This window comes from Rana temporaria, chromosome 1 (genome assembly GCF_905171775.1).
Source record: "Rana temporaria chromosome 1, aRanTem1.1, whole genome shotgun sequence".
Classification (NCBI taxonomy): Eukaryota; Metazoa; Chordata; class Amphibia; order Anura; family Ranidae; genus Rana; species Rana temporaria.
The window spans coordinates 143,678,606-143,694,044 of record NC_053489.1 but is presented as its reverse complement, the minus strand read 5'-3'; the positions used below and the strand labels follow the sequence as shown (position 1 = coordinate 143,694,044).

The 15,439-nt window shown below is 45.6% G+C and overlaps 1 protein-coding gene across 2 annotated transcripts in view; it reads right to left on the bottom strand.

The window, feature by feature from the left end:
* Positions 1-15,439, bottom strand: part of AP3S1 (adaptor related protein complex 3 subunit sigma 1) — a 101,956-nt gene that overhangs the window by 36,796 nt on the left and 49,721 nt on the right. For both annotated transcript variants that reach the window (XM_040343814.1, XM_040343807.1), the window contains exon 4: positions 4,193-4,264. In XM_040343814.1, the coding sequence (XP_040199748.1) occupies positions 4,193-4,264 (72 nt within the window). The remainder of the gene's footprint in view (positions 1-4,192; positions 4,265-15,439) is intronic.

The window sequence follows — 15,439 nt, the reverse complement described above, 5'->3', positions numbered from 1 at the left end:
ACCGATACAGACAACACAGGGCCACCAGCGCGACTGACGCGTCTGTACAAGATCACTAGACCTGGCCGCTAACTTTGACACCCTTGCGGCGGAGACAAGCTGCCAGGAGATCCATGCCATGTGAGGCTCACCTCCTGCAAGGGAGCCGAAACACCCCAAGCACAAAGACCAGTCGCCCTGGTCCAGCATCTGGCGACTCCAGTAGTGCGCCTGCCGGCATACCTGATGGTAGACTGAAGCCACGGCCGTGGCGTTGTCCGGCTGAAACAGATCGGTCGACCACAAGGAGAAGCATAGCCTGATCGGCTAAAATAGTAGGACAATGAACAGTAGACAGCACCTGGTATTCCCAGGCGGTCTCCCACCAGGCACTAGCCAGGCCCGACCCTGGCTAGCTACCGAGACCAGACACATTCAAGGAGGTGTGGTCATAGGTCCACGCAAGTCCAGCGACTCAGGGCCGACTGGACCCCCCAGTTTTGTGAACCTCCAGGTTCACAACCCGTGAGCTGGCATCCGTCGTAAACACCGACCACTGGAAGGAAGGAACAACTTCCCGGACCGAAGAGTCGGGAATCTCTGTCACCAACTCAGAGAGACTCTGACTAGGTGGCGCACAGGAATCTAATGATTTCAGAGACAAGAGATTTTTACCACCTGGACAGTAGTTCCCCTGGAAAACCAGGGTGTGGAACTGGGCATACAGTACCACCTTGAAGGAGGCTACCCACAGACCCCGAACCAGCAGGCGCCCGGAGAGAAGACCGATTGCGTGATGCCAATACCTTCACCGCAGACTGAAGAGTCTGCAATTTCTCCAGGGGAAGAAGGACCTTTGCCACTGAGGAGTCTGGATCAACACTAGATACTCCAACGCTGAGTCGGAACCTAGCATGCCCATGATTTGAACCGTGGGTCGCACACATGGAGGGCAGGCTTGCTGCCACTGAGCTACACTTTCTGGCCTAAACGTTTAACATCCACCCGAATCTTCGGAGGGTCTGAATGGGAATAACCCATTCACTAGGTCGGAGACAGAAGCTGCTCTCAGAAGAAAGTCGTCCAAGTAGCCAATGAGGCAAAGCCTCGCTGTCCCAACAAAATTCAAATAAGTGCGAGCTCCTAGCTGAAAACCCATGGTGCCGACGCCAGATCAAAAGGGAGGGCCACAGGCTGACAGAGACCCTTCTCTCATCACGAAGCACAGAAAAAAAAAAAAAAAAACACTGTGACATGTGCAAAACGGGACATGTATGTATGCGTCCCTGATGTCCGAGGACGTCAGGACATCCCCCGGATGAAGCGCCCACCGAACAAATGGATTCCATGCGGAACTACCCGACGTTCACAAAGGTATTTAGGGCCCGAGGCCCATAGAAAACCCCAAAACTCTCGTCCTGCAGGAAAGGTAAAATTACCTCGCAGCTTTGCAAATCCCACACTGCCCAAGGCAGACCGACGGGCCGGGAGAGGAAGACACAAGGACAGAACTTTGTTCTGTGGATAGGAGGAAACCCTATCTAGTACTCCGAAGAGACCACCTCGCAGACCCACTAGTCGGAGAGCAGGGAGGTTTCACTGAATTGTGAACCTGCAAGCCGCCCCTGCCACCTAGAGACAGGGAGGGAAGGCTATATACATTGGCAGGATTTGGGTGCCGGCGTGATCGGCTTATGCACCCAGGGACAGATTAGTCCCCCAGCTGGGCCTTTGACGGCCTGGGAGGGTTGCCCCTAAATAATACACACACATAGTGTGTATGTATATTATGTAGGTGTATGCACACATGTCTTTGGAGGAAACCGGAGTACCCGGAGGAAACCCACGCAGACACAGGGAGCGACAATGGAAGCTCCAGGCAGATTGGCGTCAGTGTGCAGATTCGAACCAATGACTCTTTTGCTGCCAAGTACTGGAGTTAAGCACTACACCACCGTGTGCATAAAACCATTCTGAAACAGACCCTGGATAACAAGGGCGCAGCATTCAATAAGGAATCACAGACCTATATGAGGCCCTGGACCAGCTGGTCCGCTAGGCTAATAACCTCAGGAGAGAGTCGGTGCTCCTCCACTGTCTGGTGCAAAATGCTCACTCTGTGAGTTGTATACAGCACTAGGGGGTCAGGACTACTCCAGGATGGCCGAGCGTTCAGAACGCGGCCACAGGAAAATGGCCGGCACAATGTAAGCTGCGCCATAGCGCGGCTACGACAAAATGGGCGCCAATGGGAGTTTTCAATGTAATTGAAAAACCTCCCAAAAAATGGCGCCAGCGTCGACTGAGACCCCAGTGTAGTGGCCACAATAGGCCCGCAAGCCAGACCCCAGCATGGTAAACATGGAACGGGTCAGTACTTCGGATCTTCTATCAGTCAGATCCATACATGTGGGGGTTCCCGCCCGGCGGTGAGGGACTACAAAAGCCCTCAGCGGCTTTTCTCATTCCGCATCTCAGAAATTATCAAAGAAGGGCACAGAAGGAAAAAACCTACACAGCGGTCTGATTTGTGTGATCCAAAAAAGACCGAGCCCTCGGCGGAAACCCAGCTGCACTATGCAGCTTAGGAGAGTCCCTTGCAGCAGTAAAAAGCGCACCCATAAATGCCTTATTCTGCTTTTTTTTTTTTTTTTAACTAGGTACCTGGTCCATGGCTCCATAACAGAGCATTCCCCAGGGGATAACGGGGGAAGGGGGCACTCTTACCGCCCGCCCGCAGTCCACCCCCACCCTGGCACAAACTGTGTCCAGGACTAACAATAAAAACTCTGTGGGAATCCCAGGTGCTAACACCTGCTGCCACCACCAGCATGTAGGGGAAGGACCCAGATACTGACTCCAATATTTACATAGTGTGTATTATAATATGCACACCTGTCCATACAAATAGACAAAAGCTCCTAGAGCCCTATTCAGGGCCTCTCACCCACTTGCTGCGCTGACCAGGGGTAACCAGGGGACTCCCTCAGGAGGAGACTGCCCAGCGCTGCCTGTGAGGAAAAGAACCGTGAGGTAACTTTTGCAGGGACCTGTGTTTAAACAGGAAAAGCCTCCTAGGGCTTTTTTATTTAAGGATAAGACACAGATACAACATAAAAAGCAAAACCGTTACAGGTGTCACCAATCAGTCAGCGTCTGCTGAAGTATAATCATAAACATCTGTGCTCACCACAGGGCTTTTTACCTCACAGGAAAGCCCAATACAAAAAGAAAAAACACAGGCCAGATAACACAGTCCCCTCAGGAAGGCCCCCTCCCCCCTGACAGCGGCAATGTTAGCAATGCAGCAAGGGAAAGGAGCAGGGAAGTAAGGGGAAGGGACCCCCGAACCCCAGGAATGCCCAGCCGTACCAACCCACCGAAGCAGGAGGTACTGTACTTACCCGTCCAAGCGAGGACTCGCTGACGCATTCCTGACAGAACTACAACCGAAATGGAGGTAGCTGTCGGCCCGGTCCACTGTGAGTGAGACAACACCACAGCCCAGTCATATGTGGACCTCGGAGCAAAGCTCACCGGCCACCCCAGGAGTCATGGGGTATGACGTGGCAGACCAAGCCTCTTTGCAAAGGTGTGCCCACGCTTGCTGGTCGGACCGAGTAGACTACAAGGATCTATATTATCCAGCCTGTCTCTCAGCCGACAGTTGAAAGAAGATTCTTCAAGAAAAAGTAAAATAAAATTTCTCCTCAGGGCGCTGGGCCCAAAGGGAGCCATACGTCCTTCTCCTTTGCTAGGCAGAACGAAACTGAGGCTGCATGCTGCAGTGAGGAGGGTTATGTCTGGAGGGACCGCCCCCTGGGCGGGGCTGTTCAACTCTGTTAATGTAACATGTATTTAACTATTTAACATGTTTCTGCCTAGTCCTCTCCTGTAAACAGGGAACATAACCCACTTGTCAAGATTTAAGGAGCTGTGTCCGTCCATGGACGATAAGAGAAATATAGTTTCTTCACAAGAAGTGTCAGTTCTCACACTACAGAGGTCATGCATTACCCTGTGCAGTATCATGCCCAATACCACGTTTCAATTAAAAAATAAATTGTTTCTACAGGAATGTGAAGATTTCCTTTTTGTAGGCTGTGTGTACATGACACAATGAAAACGGCATGATCAATGCACATCTTTTGCAGGGGAAAAAGAGAGGGTACGGTTAGGAATGTTTACCATGCAATATAGGCAGATACATTACCTTATCTACATGGAAAATTAAATCAAGCTCACAGACGTTTTCAAAACATTTGTCCAAGGTTTCCACAAATACCTGGAAAACAAAAATAGAATTTGATAAATCTACTGGAATTATTACTATTCAGATTACCACTTAAAAAGGGGTTGTAAAGGCAATTTCTTTTTAAATAACAAACAGGTTATACTTCCCTCCACTGTGAAGCTCGAGTGGCCCCGAACCTGGTCTTCTGGGGTCCCTCGGCTGCTGTGTCGGCTCCTGCCCGCAAGAACTAAACACCTTCATGCGAGCGTGCTCCTGTGATACAGCCGGCAGCTATAGCCACTCACTGTATCACTTGAGCCCGCCGCATCTTTGGATGTGATTGACAACAGTGCAAGCCAATGGCTGCGCTGCTTTCAATCCATCCAATCGACGGGCAGGCTGAGCGTCGAAGGCGATGTCGGGGGCGAGCGCAGCAGGTGAACGGGTTCGGAGGGAGGAAGGGGAGGAGGAAGTAAATGAATGATCTACAAGTCCTGTCTTCCACTGGGGCAGAAGGCTTGTAATTCTCCTTTAAAATGTGAGGACGCTGGCAAGAGACCTCATAGTGCATTGATTCTCCCCCGATTTTCAGTAAGTCTGCCCATTCAGGAGGTGGCGACAGTCTGCAGGAGCCCAGCTCTGCTTCCACAACCTGCTGAAATGCAGGCTCCTAAAATAAATGCATATTTTTTACATGGAGCAAAAAAAATTTTTTCATGCCTTGTTCTTTAATATCCAGTGTCTGTGTAGCATGTGTATAGTTCTACTGATGTATTCCAGCGTACTCCTTCAAAGATGGTCGTCGGCAGACAAAGTCCATAAGCAAAGTGGTCACCAGTACACCATAAATATTGGGTAAATCTTTCCTTTGCCACCACAAAGGCACGGTGTTGATACTGATGGTATGCCAGTGACCACTTTGCTTATTAATTTGATCACTGTCGCAGGGTGTCTGATAAACCTCCTATGTGATAGTACACATTAGAAAATTAAAGGCTGTTTTCTTCTGTAAAAAAAAATAAAAAAAAAAAAAAAATAATAATTTATATATTTTTTTTTTTTTTACAGAAGAAAACAGCCTTTAATTTTCTAATGTGTACTATCACATAAGAGGTTTATCAGACACCCTGAGACAGTGATCAAATTAATAAGCAAAGTGGTCACTGGCATACCATCAGTATCAAAACCGTGCCTTTGTGGTGGCAAAGGAAAGATTTACCCAATATTTATGGTGTACTGGTGACCACTTTGCTTATGGACTTTGTCTGCCGACGACCATCTTTGAAGGAGTACGCTGGAATACATCAGTAGAACTATACACATGCTACACAGACACTGGATATAAAAGAACAAGGCATGACATACAGTATATTGCCTTGTCAGCCAAAGTTCTTGAAAGGAGCTGGCCCGTGGCAGTATTTATTATACAAATTGCATTAGCTAGTGTTTTTCCTTCTATATCTCTATGGATTCAGCTTAAAGGGTCATAACCAAGCAGCAATTATACAAAGAACGGCACCGCCCAACAATCTCCGCTTTCCCATAATTTATCCGACAAGGTTTCTTCCAAATAACTCTAAAGTGACATATTGAAGACAACAATCTGATTTCCTCGCCCTCGGCCAGTACAGAGGAGGGTCCCTGGGTATGCAAACTCTCCATGAACCCAATGATATCATTCATAGGGGAATACCAAAGGAATTCAAACCACTTACAACACAAATTTATGTTTACATACAAAATGTCAAGCGGTGCCTGCACAACATTTGTGATCCAATGCAACAATGGAAGTACATTAACCACACGGAGCCTTCACGATGGTCCAAAACCCCCCCCCCCCCCATTCCGTGGAAGCAGAAACTTCTACCTTTATAGGGAGATTGGAACAGATGGAGGCCGGAACAAGGCTCCAATATACAAGACTAAATCATATCAGTGACTTTTGTTTTAGAACATAAATTTATAAGATAATAGAAAAGGAAATTCCGCTGTTCTGTTAACACAGTGTTCACTAGAGATTTTATTAGCAATGTGAGCTAAACGAAAACAAGGATTAATCACATTTTCTGAAACCATAATAGATCCATCATGTGCTTGGAATTAAATTTATCATAACATAAAAACATGATCCAAATTCGATTAAGACCAGATGTGAAAAGGAACAAAACGCGACCAACAAATACGAGGTGATGAATGGCAGTTTATCAGTGATGTGAAGTGCACAATATGGTGCAGACAAGGCTTCTGCTCAATGTGGTAATGTCACTCGGAGTGTTCATTACGTAATGACAGAAAATGTGAGGTTCCAATGCAGCAACACAGCTTTGTAAAACAGTATTTTAAAGTGGTTGTAAACGCCTATATATACCCACTAAAGTGCCTAGCCTCAGGTAATGCACAGAAATTAAAGCCTCCTGCATAAGTTGTACCTGTTTATTTTCAATCCTCTACAGCCATTTAAAAGTACAGAATGTATTTTATTTTATTTAGCTCCAGCAGGCAGGGGGCAGGAATCTGATGTCACACACGGCACACCATACAGCAGGTAGTGGAGTGTAATCCAAGAACTGAGTGGAGAAAATAAATAAAAAATACAAACAAAAAAAAAAAAAAACACCCCCCTCTGCACTGTCTCAAAAAGTAAAAAACACGACAGCTAAAGCGGTCAATCACCTGCTGTACACTGAAGGGTCAGAAGTGACATATGCAGATAGCAGAGCACACAATGGAAAGATGCGCTTTACTCATTTTAAAATTTCAGTGGTTTATACTACTTTAAAAAAAAAAGGTGACACTTCAGTCAGTTAAATGAAATAAAAAAAATGGTAAAAAAGTATTTGCTACTGCGTGTTGCAGTGGCCAACTGAAAATGCAGTTGAAATGTCGCACATGCTACAAGTGTTGTAGAGCGCTGCGGGTCCAATTTGTAGCGTGTTATGGTACACCAACAGCCTATTCAAAGTGACCAAGTTGCCTTAAAGAGACCCTGTTGCTAGACCATATATTTAAAAAAAAAATTGTATTTAACATTTTAAGCATCTTATGTAAAAACCTCCCTTTATGTACATCCAAAAGACCCGAGCTTTATGCTGGGCACCAACATCATAAATGTGTCATCAGCAGCCCCAGGAGACTCAGGTGTCACTGAAGTACTCTGAACTCTATAGTATCCACCTGGCTGCTACATAAAGGGTACATGCATACAGCCGTATGAAAATACGGAAACAAACACACAGGAACTTGCTGGCAGAAGCTGCAAATGTTACGATTAGTAAGTTACATGACAATATCTTCCACACCCATTCATGTTCTGGGGTTTGGGCGGACTTGGGCACCTGAAGTATAAAAATACTTTCTGCTATAAAACAGACCAAAAAAAAATTTCTTAATCAAGGCAAGATTTTTTTTTACCGCATATTTTTGGTAAAAAATAAATAAAAAAAATTGGCGTATATTGATTGGTTTATGCAAAAGGAATAGCGTCTACAAACTTAGGGGTGTATGTATGTATGTATGTATGTATGTATGTATGTGTATATATACACACACACACATTATATATATATATATATATATATATATATATACACATACATACATATATATTATATATATATATATATATATATATATATATATATATATATATATATATATATATATATATATATATATATATATATTAGAGGTCGACCGATATGTGTTTTTCTCTGGCCGATGCCGATATTTGGAAATCGGGGTGGCCGATATGTGTGGCCGATATTTTAGGCCGATATTTTAGGCCGATTTTCTTTTTTTTTCCTTCATCTCAAAAAACCTAGGGTGGAGAGGTGGGGAGGAGATAATTGTTTAGGGTGGAGAGGTGGGGTGCAGCCTGTCAGTGACCACTGGTGCAGTCCATCAGTGCAGCCTATCAGTATCCATTAGTGCCCACCAGTGCAACCTCATCAGTACCCACCAGTGGAGCCTATCAGTGTCCAGAAGTTCCACGTTAGTGCCCACCAGTACAGCCCATCAGTGCCACCTCATCAATGCCCACCAATGCACCAGTGCATCCCATCATTGCCCACCAGCGCATACCACCAGTGCATTACCACATCAGTGCCCACCAGTGCATTACCACATCAGTGCCCACCAGTACATCACCACATCAGTGCCCACCAGTACATCACCACATCAGTGCCCACCAGTACATCACCACATCAGTGCCCACCAGTACATCACCACATCAGTGCCCACCAGTGCATCACCACATCAGTGCCCACCAGTGCATCACCACATCAGTGCATTACCACATCAGTGCCCACCAGTACATCACCACATCAGTGCCCACCAGTGCATCACCACATCAGTGCCTCACATCAGTGCCCACCAGTACATCACCACATCAGTGCCCACCAGTGCATCACCACATCAGTGCCTCACATCAGTGCCCACCAGTACAGCCCAATGTCATTCACTGCCACCTCATCAATGCCCACCAGCGGAGCGCTCCTTGCTCCGTTGCATCTTCTAGCCTAGCACAAGAAAGCTCCATTCGTCAAAACAGACAGTAAAACAAAGTAGCAACTATTGAAAGTCCCAAAGTCCAATATAATACTGCAGCAGCGCCATTTCCAAACAAACGTTTGAAAAACGAAACAAACTTCTATATTGATTATATAGAAGTTTGTTTCGTTTTTCAAACGTTTGTTTGGAAATGGCGCTGCTGCAGTATTATATTGGACTTTGGGACTTTCAATAGTTGCTACTTTGTTTTGATGTTTACATTTTTTTTGCAGCATTGTCTCATTTCTTGTGGCCAAATTTCTGTATTGCCTACTAATATCGCCCTTCCTTCTGTTTTAGCACTGCTCAGCGCTCAGGAGTCCTGAGCGCTGAGCAGTGCTAAAACAGAAGGAAGGGCGATATTAGCACTCTATCCACAAAGCTCCATTCGTCCCTGTTGTGCTGCCTACAATCACCAGAATGCAGAGCGGGCCGGTAACAACCAATCCGAGGCCGCCGCTGCCGTCATTCTCCACTCTGGAAAAAAACGTCCCCTGACGTGCTGCGCGCTCTGCCTACAAGCCCCAGAATGCAGCGCGGGCCGACAGTTACCGGCCCGTGCTGCATTCTGTAATTTGTAGGCAGCGCGCGCAGCACGTCAGGGGACATTTTTTTTACAGTGGATGAAGTCTGCAGCGGCGGCCGCCGATTGGCTGTTACCGGTCCGCTGGTTGGCTGCAGACTTCCTAAACGGAAACAAATATAAAGTCAGCAGATAGCGACGAGCGGGCGGGCAGGCAGGCGGAAGAATTCCACCCAGCACAGATCCTAGACAATCGGCCTAATTTACCAAATAATCGGCCGATGCCGATATCTTTAAAAACGCAAAATATCGGCCGATATATCGGCCGACCGATATATCGGTCGACCTCTAATTATATATATATATATATATATATATATATATATATATATATATATATACACATACATATACACACATACATACACACATACCAGAATTTGTATTTATACTAGTAATGCCGATGATCAGCGACTTATATCAGATAGCAGGGCTGGGATAATATGGTGTGCAATCTGACACTTTTTGGAAACCAATGACACCAATACAGGGATCAGTGCCAAAAATATACACCGTCATTGTACTAATGACACTGGCTGGGAAGGGGTTAACATCTAGGGTGATCAAGGTGTTAAATGGGTGTCTAACAGTGATTGGTGCATTTATCGTGTGCCAATTTTACTAAGGGACTGGTTTTTATTGCCTGCTTTGTAGGGAAACACAAAAAACTGGAACATCCCCGCTGACTGGACAGAGCTCCCTACTCTGAAGTGCTGGATTATGCATGAACGCATAACTGATCCAGCACAGGAAAGCCGCTCTGCTGTTGTACTCTTACATGAGGCTGTCGGCAAGCAGTTAAAAAGGCAAATAAACCACTCACACATAGAATATGATGATAGAGATCAGAGACTGCCAATAGAGAAACACTTTACTGCCTTGAAATGCGTAGTCACACCCCTTCATGTCTCCGGGTGTGCGACATATTTGGTCCATGCCGTCAGGTCAGCTCCAGAGCTTGTATATTCTTTTATTGGCAGTTCTGCTCCCCATCACATCTGCACTGCTTGGGTTTCTGGATGACAGCAAAAGAATTCATGACATGCACATTTTATTCTACTACATATGAGTGGTTTATATGTTTTTTTACTGATAAATGAATCTCATATATGGCATTTAGAAGCATCCTCTTGTTTTTCACCTATGTCCACACTACTGCAGAGAGGAAGCATGTTGTAGTTACAGGTTTTCCCATAATCACATTCATCCCATTAGGCTGCATTCACACCTGAGCGTAGAGTTTTGCGGCGTTTTTTTACCGCTATGTGTCGCGACAAAACGCGCCGTTTTTTACAGGTCTAGGGTCACCAATGTAAAACGCCCAAATTCGAGCGACAAAAAAGGGTCTAGAACTTGTTTGGGCTTCAGGCGTTCAGCGTCAGGCGTTTTGTAGTGGAGATGTGAACCATCTCCATAGAGAATAATGTATTTTTTCCCCTCTAGCGTTTTGGGGCGTCGCACTTCAGGCGACAAAACGCTCAGGTGTGAATGCAGCCTAAGGGCACCACTTGGCAGATCAGAGACCAGTGGGAGACAGGCATGCTAGCTTCTGCCACAAGTCCACTTTTTCCAAGAGAACTTTGCTTTAACATCCTGATTTCCATCCTTTCAGAAGTCTACTTTGAGGCTGCTGTGATCAGGAGAAAAGTGATGGCATTGTGCATTGGAATCTACTAGAAGGTCACCACAACCCAAACACGCTTCCAAAAGCAGCATCTGCCATGCATTTTCAAAGAAGACTGGAGCTGGTTCTAAAGAGGAATTACACTGCACAGGAGGGTCCCAGAAAACTGAACACCAGGCCAAGAAAATAAAAATCAACTAATGTATGAGAAAACAGCAACAACCACGCTGCTAGCATTTTCAGAAGGTGGTCAGCTATGGCATGGATGCTTTCTTCTAACGTTTATGTATAACAAACTTTTTGGGTTTCAGGTTACCACAAATTGGATTTTCAGAAAGAAAATGAGAAACATCCCAAGTGTTCTACAAAAATCAAAAAGGTTATTCATTAGCAGAGTAGGGGGAAGGCACTTTTTTTCTGTCTGTGTCCCGTTGCAAAAAAAAAAAAAATTCCCCTCACTTCCTATACAATGTTCCTCACTCCATTGAGGAACATTTTCTGCCTTGACATCCGCCTCATACACCACGATTGGACTTCCATCAGACAAATCCGTGGATTTATGTCTGGAGGGCGTTGGCTGTGAACTTGTTGTGCATACAGGACGCAGAACTTTTTCAGCCAACATTCACGAAACATGTTTTTTCTAGTCTTTAGCGCCACCCTTTGGGCAACTTCTGCCAAAAGTTGTCTTATGGTTAGCATTGGTTCGGAGCATGCGTGTTTGTACTTTGGATTTTGTGTACACACGATCGGATAATCCGACGTAACAGATTTATTGTCAGACAGTTGGTGAGCATGAACAACCAACATTTGTCGTTAATTCCACCAACAATTGTCCGATGGAGCATACGTACGGTCGGATTATCCGACACAACACGTCCATCAGACAATTATTGACGTAAAATCCGATCGTGTGTACGGGCCTTAAGAGTTAGCACAGCAGATCACTGGTTGCGGAGTCACCACTTGCCTATTAGAATGATATAGTAGCTTATTCAATTACAGAAGTGTCCAGTCTTTCGATGCAGAAGAGACTATGCCTGGAGCAGGTGTACCTTCCGTTGAAGGATATTGTGGCCTTTCCAATAACTGTGTAGTCCTTGTTTCCATTGATTTTATTAAATTTGAAAAAACAGAGTTAGTCTTACCGGAAACTCTGTTTCCAGGAGTCTTCCAGGACAGCCCTTGAGAGATGGAGCTCCTCCCTGGACAGGAAACACATCACCCCCAGCTCTTTAAAAGGCGGTCCCTCAGGCATCTGTTCAGTTTTAATCCAAGAACCGAAGGACGGAGCTGAAATACAGTTAATAACATATATACCATTTACATTATTCATGCATATATATATATACCTACCTCAAAGCATAGGGTGGGAACGTGCTGTCCTGGAAGACTCCTGGAAACAGAGTTTCCGGTAAGACTAACTCTGTTTTTCCCAAGGCGTCTTCCAGGACAGCCCTTGAGAGGATGAGCAAGCACTCACCAGTTTAGGGAGGGACTACTGCTTGGAGGACTTTTCTCCCAAAGGCCTGATCTTGATTACTCAAGACATCCAAACGATAGTGTCGAATGAATGTTGACATGCTTGACCACGTGGCGGCCTTACATATCTGCTCAGGGGTAGCGCCGGCTTTTTCTGCCCAGGACGTGGCTAACGCCCTTGTAGAATGTGCCTTCAAGCCTTGCGGAGGGTCCAGGTGCAGAGTTTTGTACCCTTCCAAGATGGCCATTTTGATCCACCTGGATATTGTCCCTTTTGAAGCTTGTTTTCCTTTTCGATTTCCGGAAAAAAGAACAAACAGGGCCTCTGATGTTCTAAACTCCTTAGTTGCATCTAGATAGGCAAGAAGGCATCTTCGGACGTCCAGCCGATGCAGCTGTTCTTCTTTGCTGTTTGCAGGTTTATTGCAAAAAGAGGGTAAAATAATGTCCTGACTCTTGTGAAAAGAAGAGGCGACCTTTGGAACAAAAGATTGGTCCGTTCTCAGAATGACCCGATCCTCCAATACCTGCATGTAAGGTTCTCTGATTGATAGAGCCTGGAGTTCGCTGACTCTGCGAGCTGTAGTCATTGCAATTAAGAAGACTGTCTTTAAAGTAATTAACCTTAGAGAAGCCTCTGATATCGGCTCAAAGGGCTCTCTAATAACTGCTTTCAACATAATGGAAAGATCCCATGTCGGTACTTTTCGGCATGGGGCCGGCCGTTGTTTAGCAACTCCCTTACAAAATCTGTTAATAAGTGGATCTTGCTGCAGTGAGCGTTGAACGTAAACTGATAAGGCCGCAATTTGAACTTTAATAGTACTTAAAGCCAATTTCTTGTCGATGCCCTCTTGTAAGAATTCTAAAATTGTTGGAGAATCGTATTCTCTCTTCCTATTCTCTTTCAGCCAGAGATTAAATTTTTTCCAGTGTTTCTGATAAATTGCTCTGGTATTTGGCTTGCGACTCTGCAACAGAGTCTTGATCACCCTGTCTGATAGACCCTTAGACTTCAGGATGTCTATTTCAGATACCAAGCCGCCAGATTCAAAAAGGCTGGGTTGGGGTGCTGGACCGGACCTTGAGACAGCAGATCCGGACTGCACGGCAACATCCAGGGTGGCCGATCTACTAAGCATAGTAGAAGTGAAAACCACGCCCTTTTCGGCCAAAAGGGGGCTATTAAAATGAGGGAAGTCTTCTCCATCTTGAATTTGGAGAGGACTCTCGGCAAAAGATGAAGTGGAGGGAAAGCATAGGTCAGGTTGAATGTCCAACTGTTCTGTAAGGCATCGACTGCTAGTGGCTGATCTCTTGGATTCAGAGAGGAAAAAATTTGGTAGTTTGGCATTTTTCCTGTTTGCGAAAAGGTCGATTTCCGGAAGACCCCACTTGGTAACTATGTCTGCAAACACTGTCGGATCTAGAGACCACTCCTCTTGAGAGATCGACTGTCTGCTCAAAAAATCTGCTAGACCGTTCTGCGTACCTTTGAGATGGACGGCCGATAGAGACTCCAGATTCCCTTCTGCCCAAACAAACATTTCCTTGGCTATATTCATCAGGCTGGGGTTCCTGGTTCCCCCCTGCTTGTTCAGATACGCCACAGACGTGACGTTGTCCGACCTGATCTGCACATGCTGATGTTTTAGTTGGTCTTGAAATGCTGCCATGCCTTTTGCTACAGCTTTTAACTCTCTGTAATTTGATGAGCGCTTCTTTTCTAGGTGACTCCAAAGGCCTTGCGCCCATTGATCCCCTAGATGGGCTCCCCAGCCTTGGTTGCTGGCGTCCGTCGTCAGTATGAGCACAACCGAGGGGTTCCACAACAGACCTCCTTTCAGATTGTTTTGGTTTCTCCACCACCAAAGTGCTTGTTTTGTTTTTTCTGCAAGAAACACTTTGTCCTCCAAGTCCTTTCCTAAAAGATTCTGTAAAAGGAATGACTGGAGCGGTCTTTGGTGAAACCTGGCCCATTTCACTGCTGGTATGGAGGCTGTCATGAGGCCTAAAACCGACATTATCTCCCTTACTGTTACAGGGAGATTTGTCTGTATTTGCGCTACTCGTTGAGTTATGTGATCGATCTTTTCTTGAGGAAGAAAGGTCTTCTGTTCTGTTGAATTTATTATATAGCCCAAAAACAGGATCTCCTGAGAGGGAATGAGGTTTGATTTCTCCTGGTTGATGATCCAACCTAACTGAGTCAACCACTGCTGGGCGACCACTAGGTCTGCCAGCAGTTTTTGCCTCGTCGGTGCTAAGAACAGTAAGTCGTCTAAGTATGGGACGACTGTTATGCCCTGGAGTCTTAGGGGGGCCAGTGTCTCCGCAAGAATCTTTGTAAAAATCCTCGGGACGAGGAGAGGCCAAAGGGAAGAGCTTGACTCTGAAAATGATAAATTTTTTCTTTCACTTGAATGGCTATGCGGAGGAACTTTTGGGAGCTTTTCCTGATAGGAATATGAAGGTAGGCATCCTTCAAATCTATTTTTGCCATGAAACAATCTTTTTGAAGCAGATTTTTCACAGAATAGATCGATTCCATCCGGAACTTTTTGTATCGAATGGCCGTGTTCAAAGGTTTCAGGTTGAAGATCAGGCGGTACTTGCCTGACGGCTTCCGCACTAAAAAGACGTGCGAGTAAAAACCCTGACCCTCCTCTTGTTTGGGAACTGGTATTATGACCTTCTGATCTACAAGCTCTCCTATGAGATGTTGTAATGCCTGGGCTTTTGTCTGATTTTTTGCCAGTTGTGTAATCAAGAACCTTTTTGGTGGTGCTTGATCGAATTCCAGAGCATAACCCCTTTCTATGACTCCTCTGACAAAATTGTCGGAGGTCAGTTTTTTCCATTGTGGAAGGAAGTCCCCCAATCTTCCTCCCACTTGGATCCTGATATCACTGGGTTTTGGGATTTTTGTCAGGAGGGTTAAAGAGCACATTGGCTTTCTTTTTCCCCCCTTGCGTCGCCCAGGGTCTAT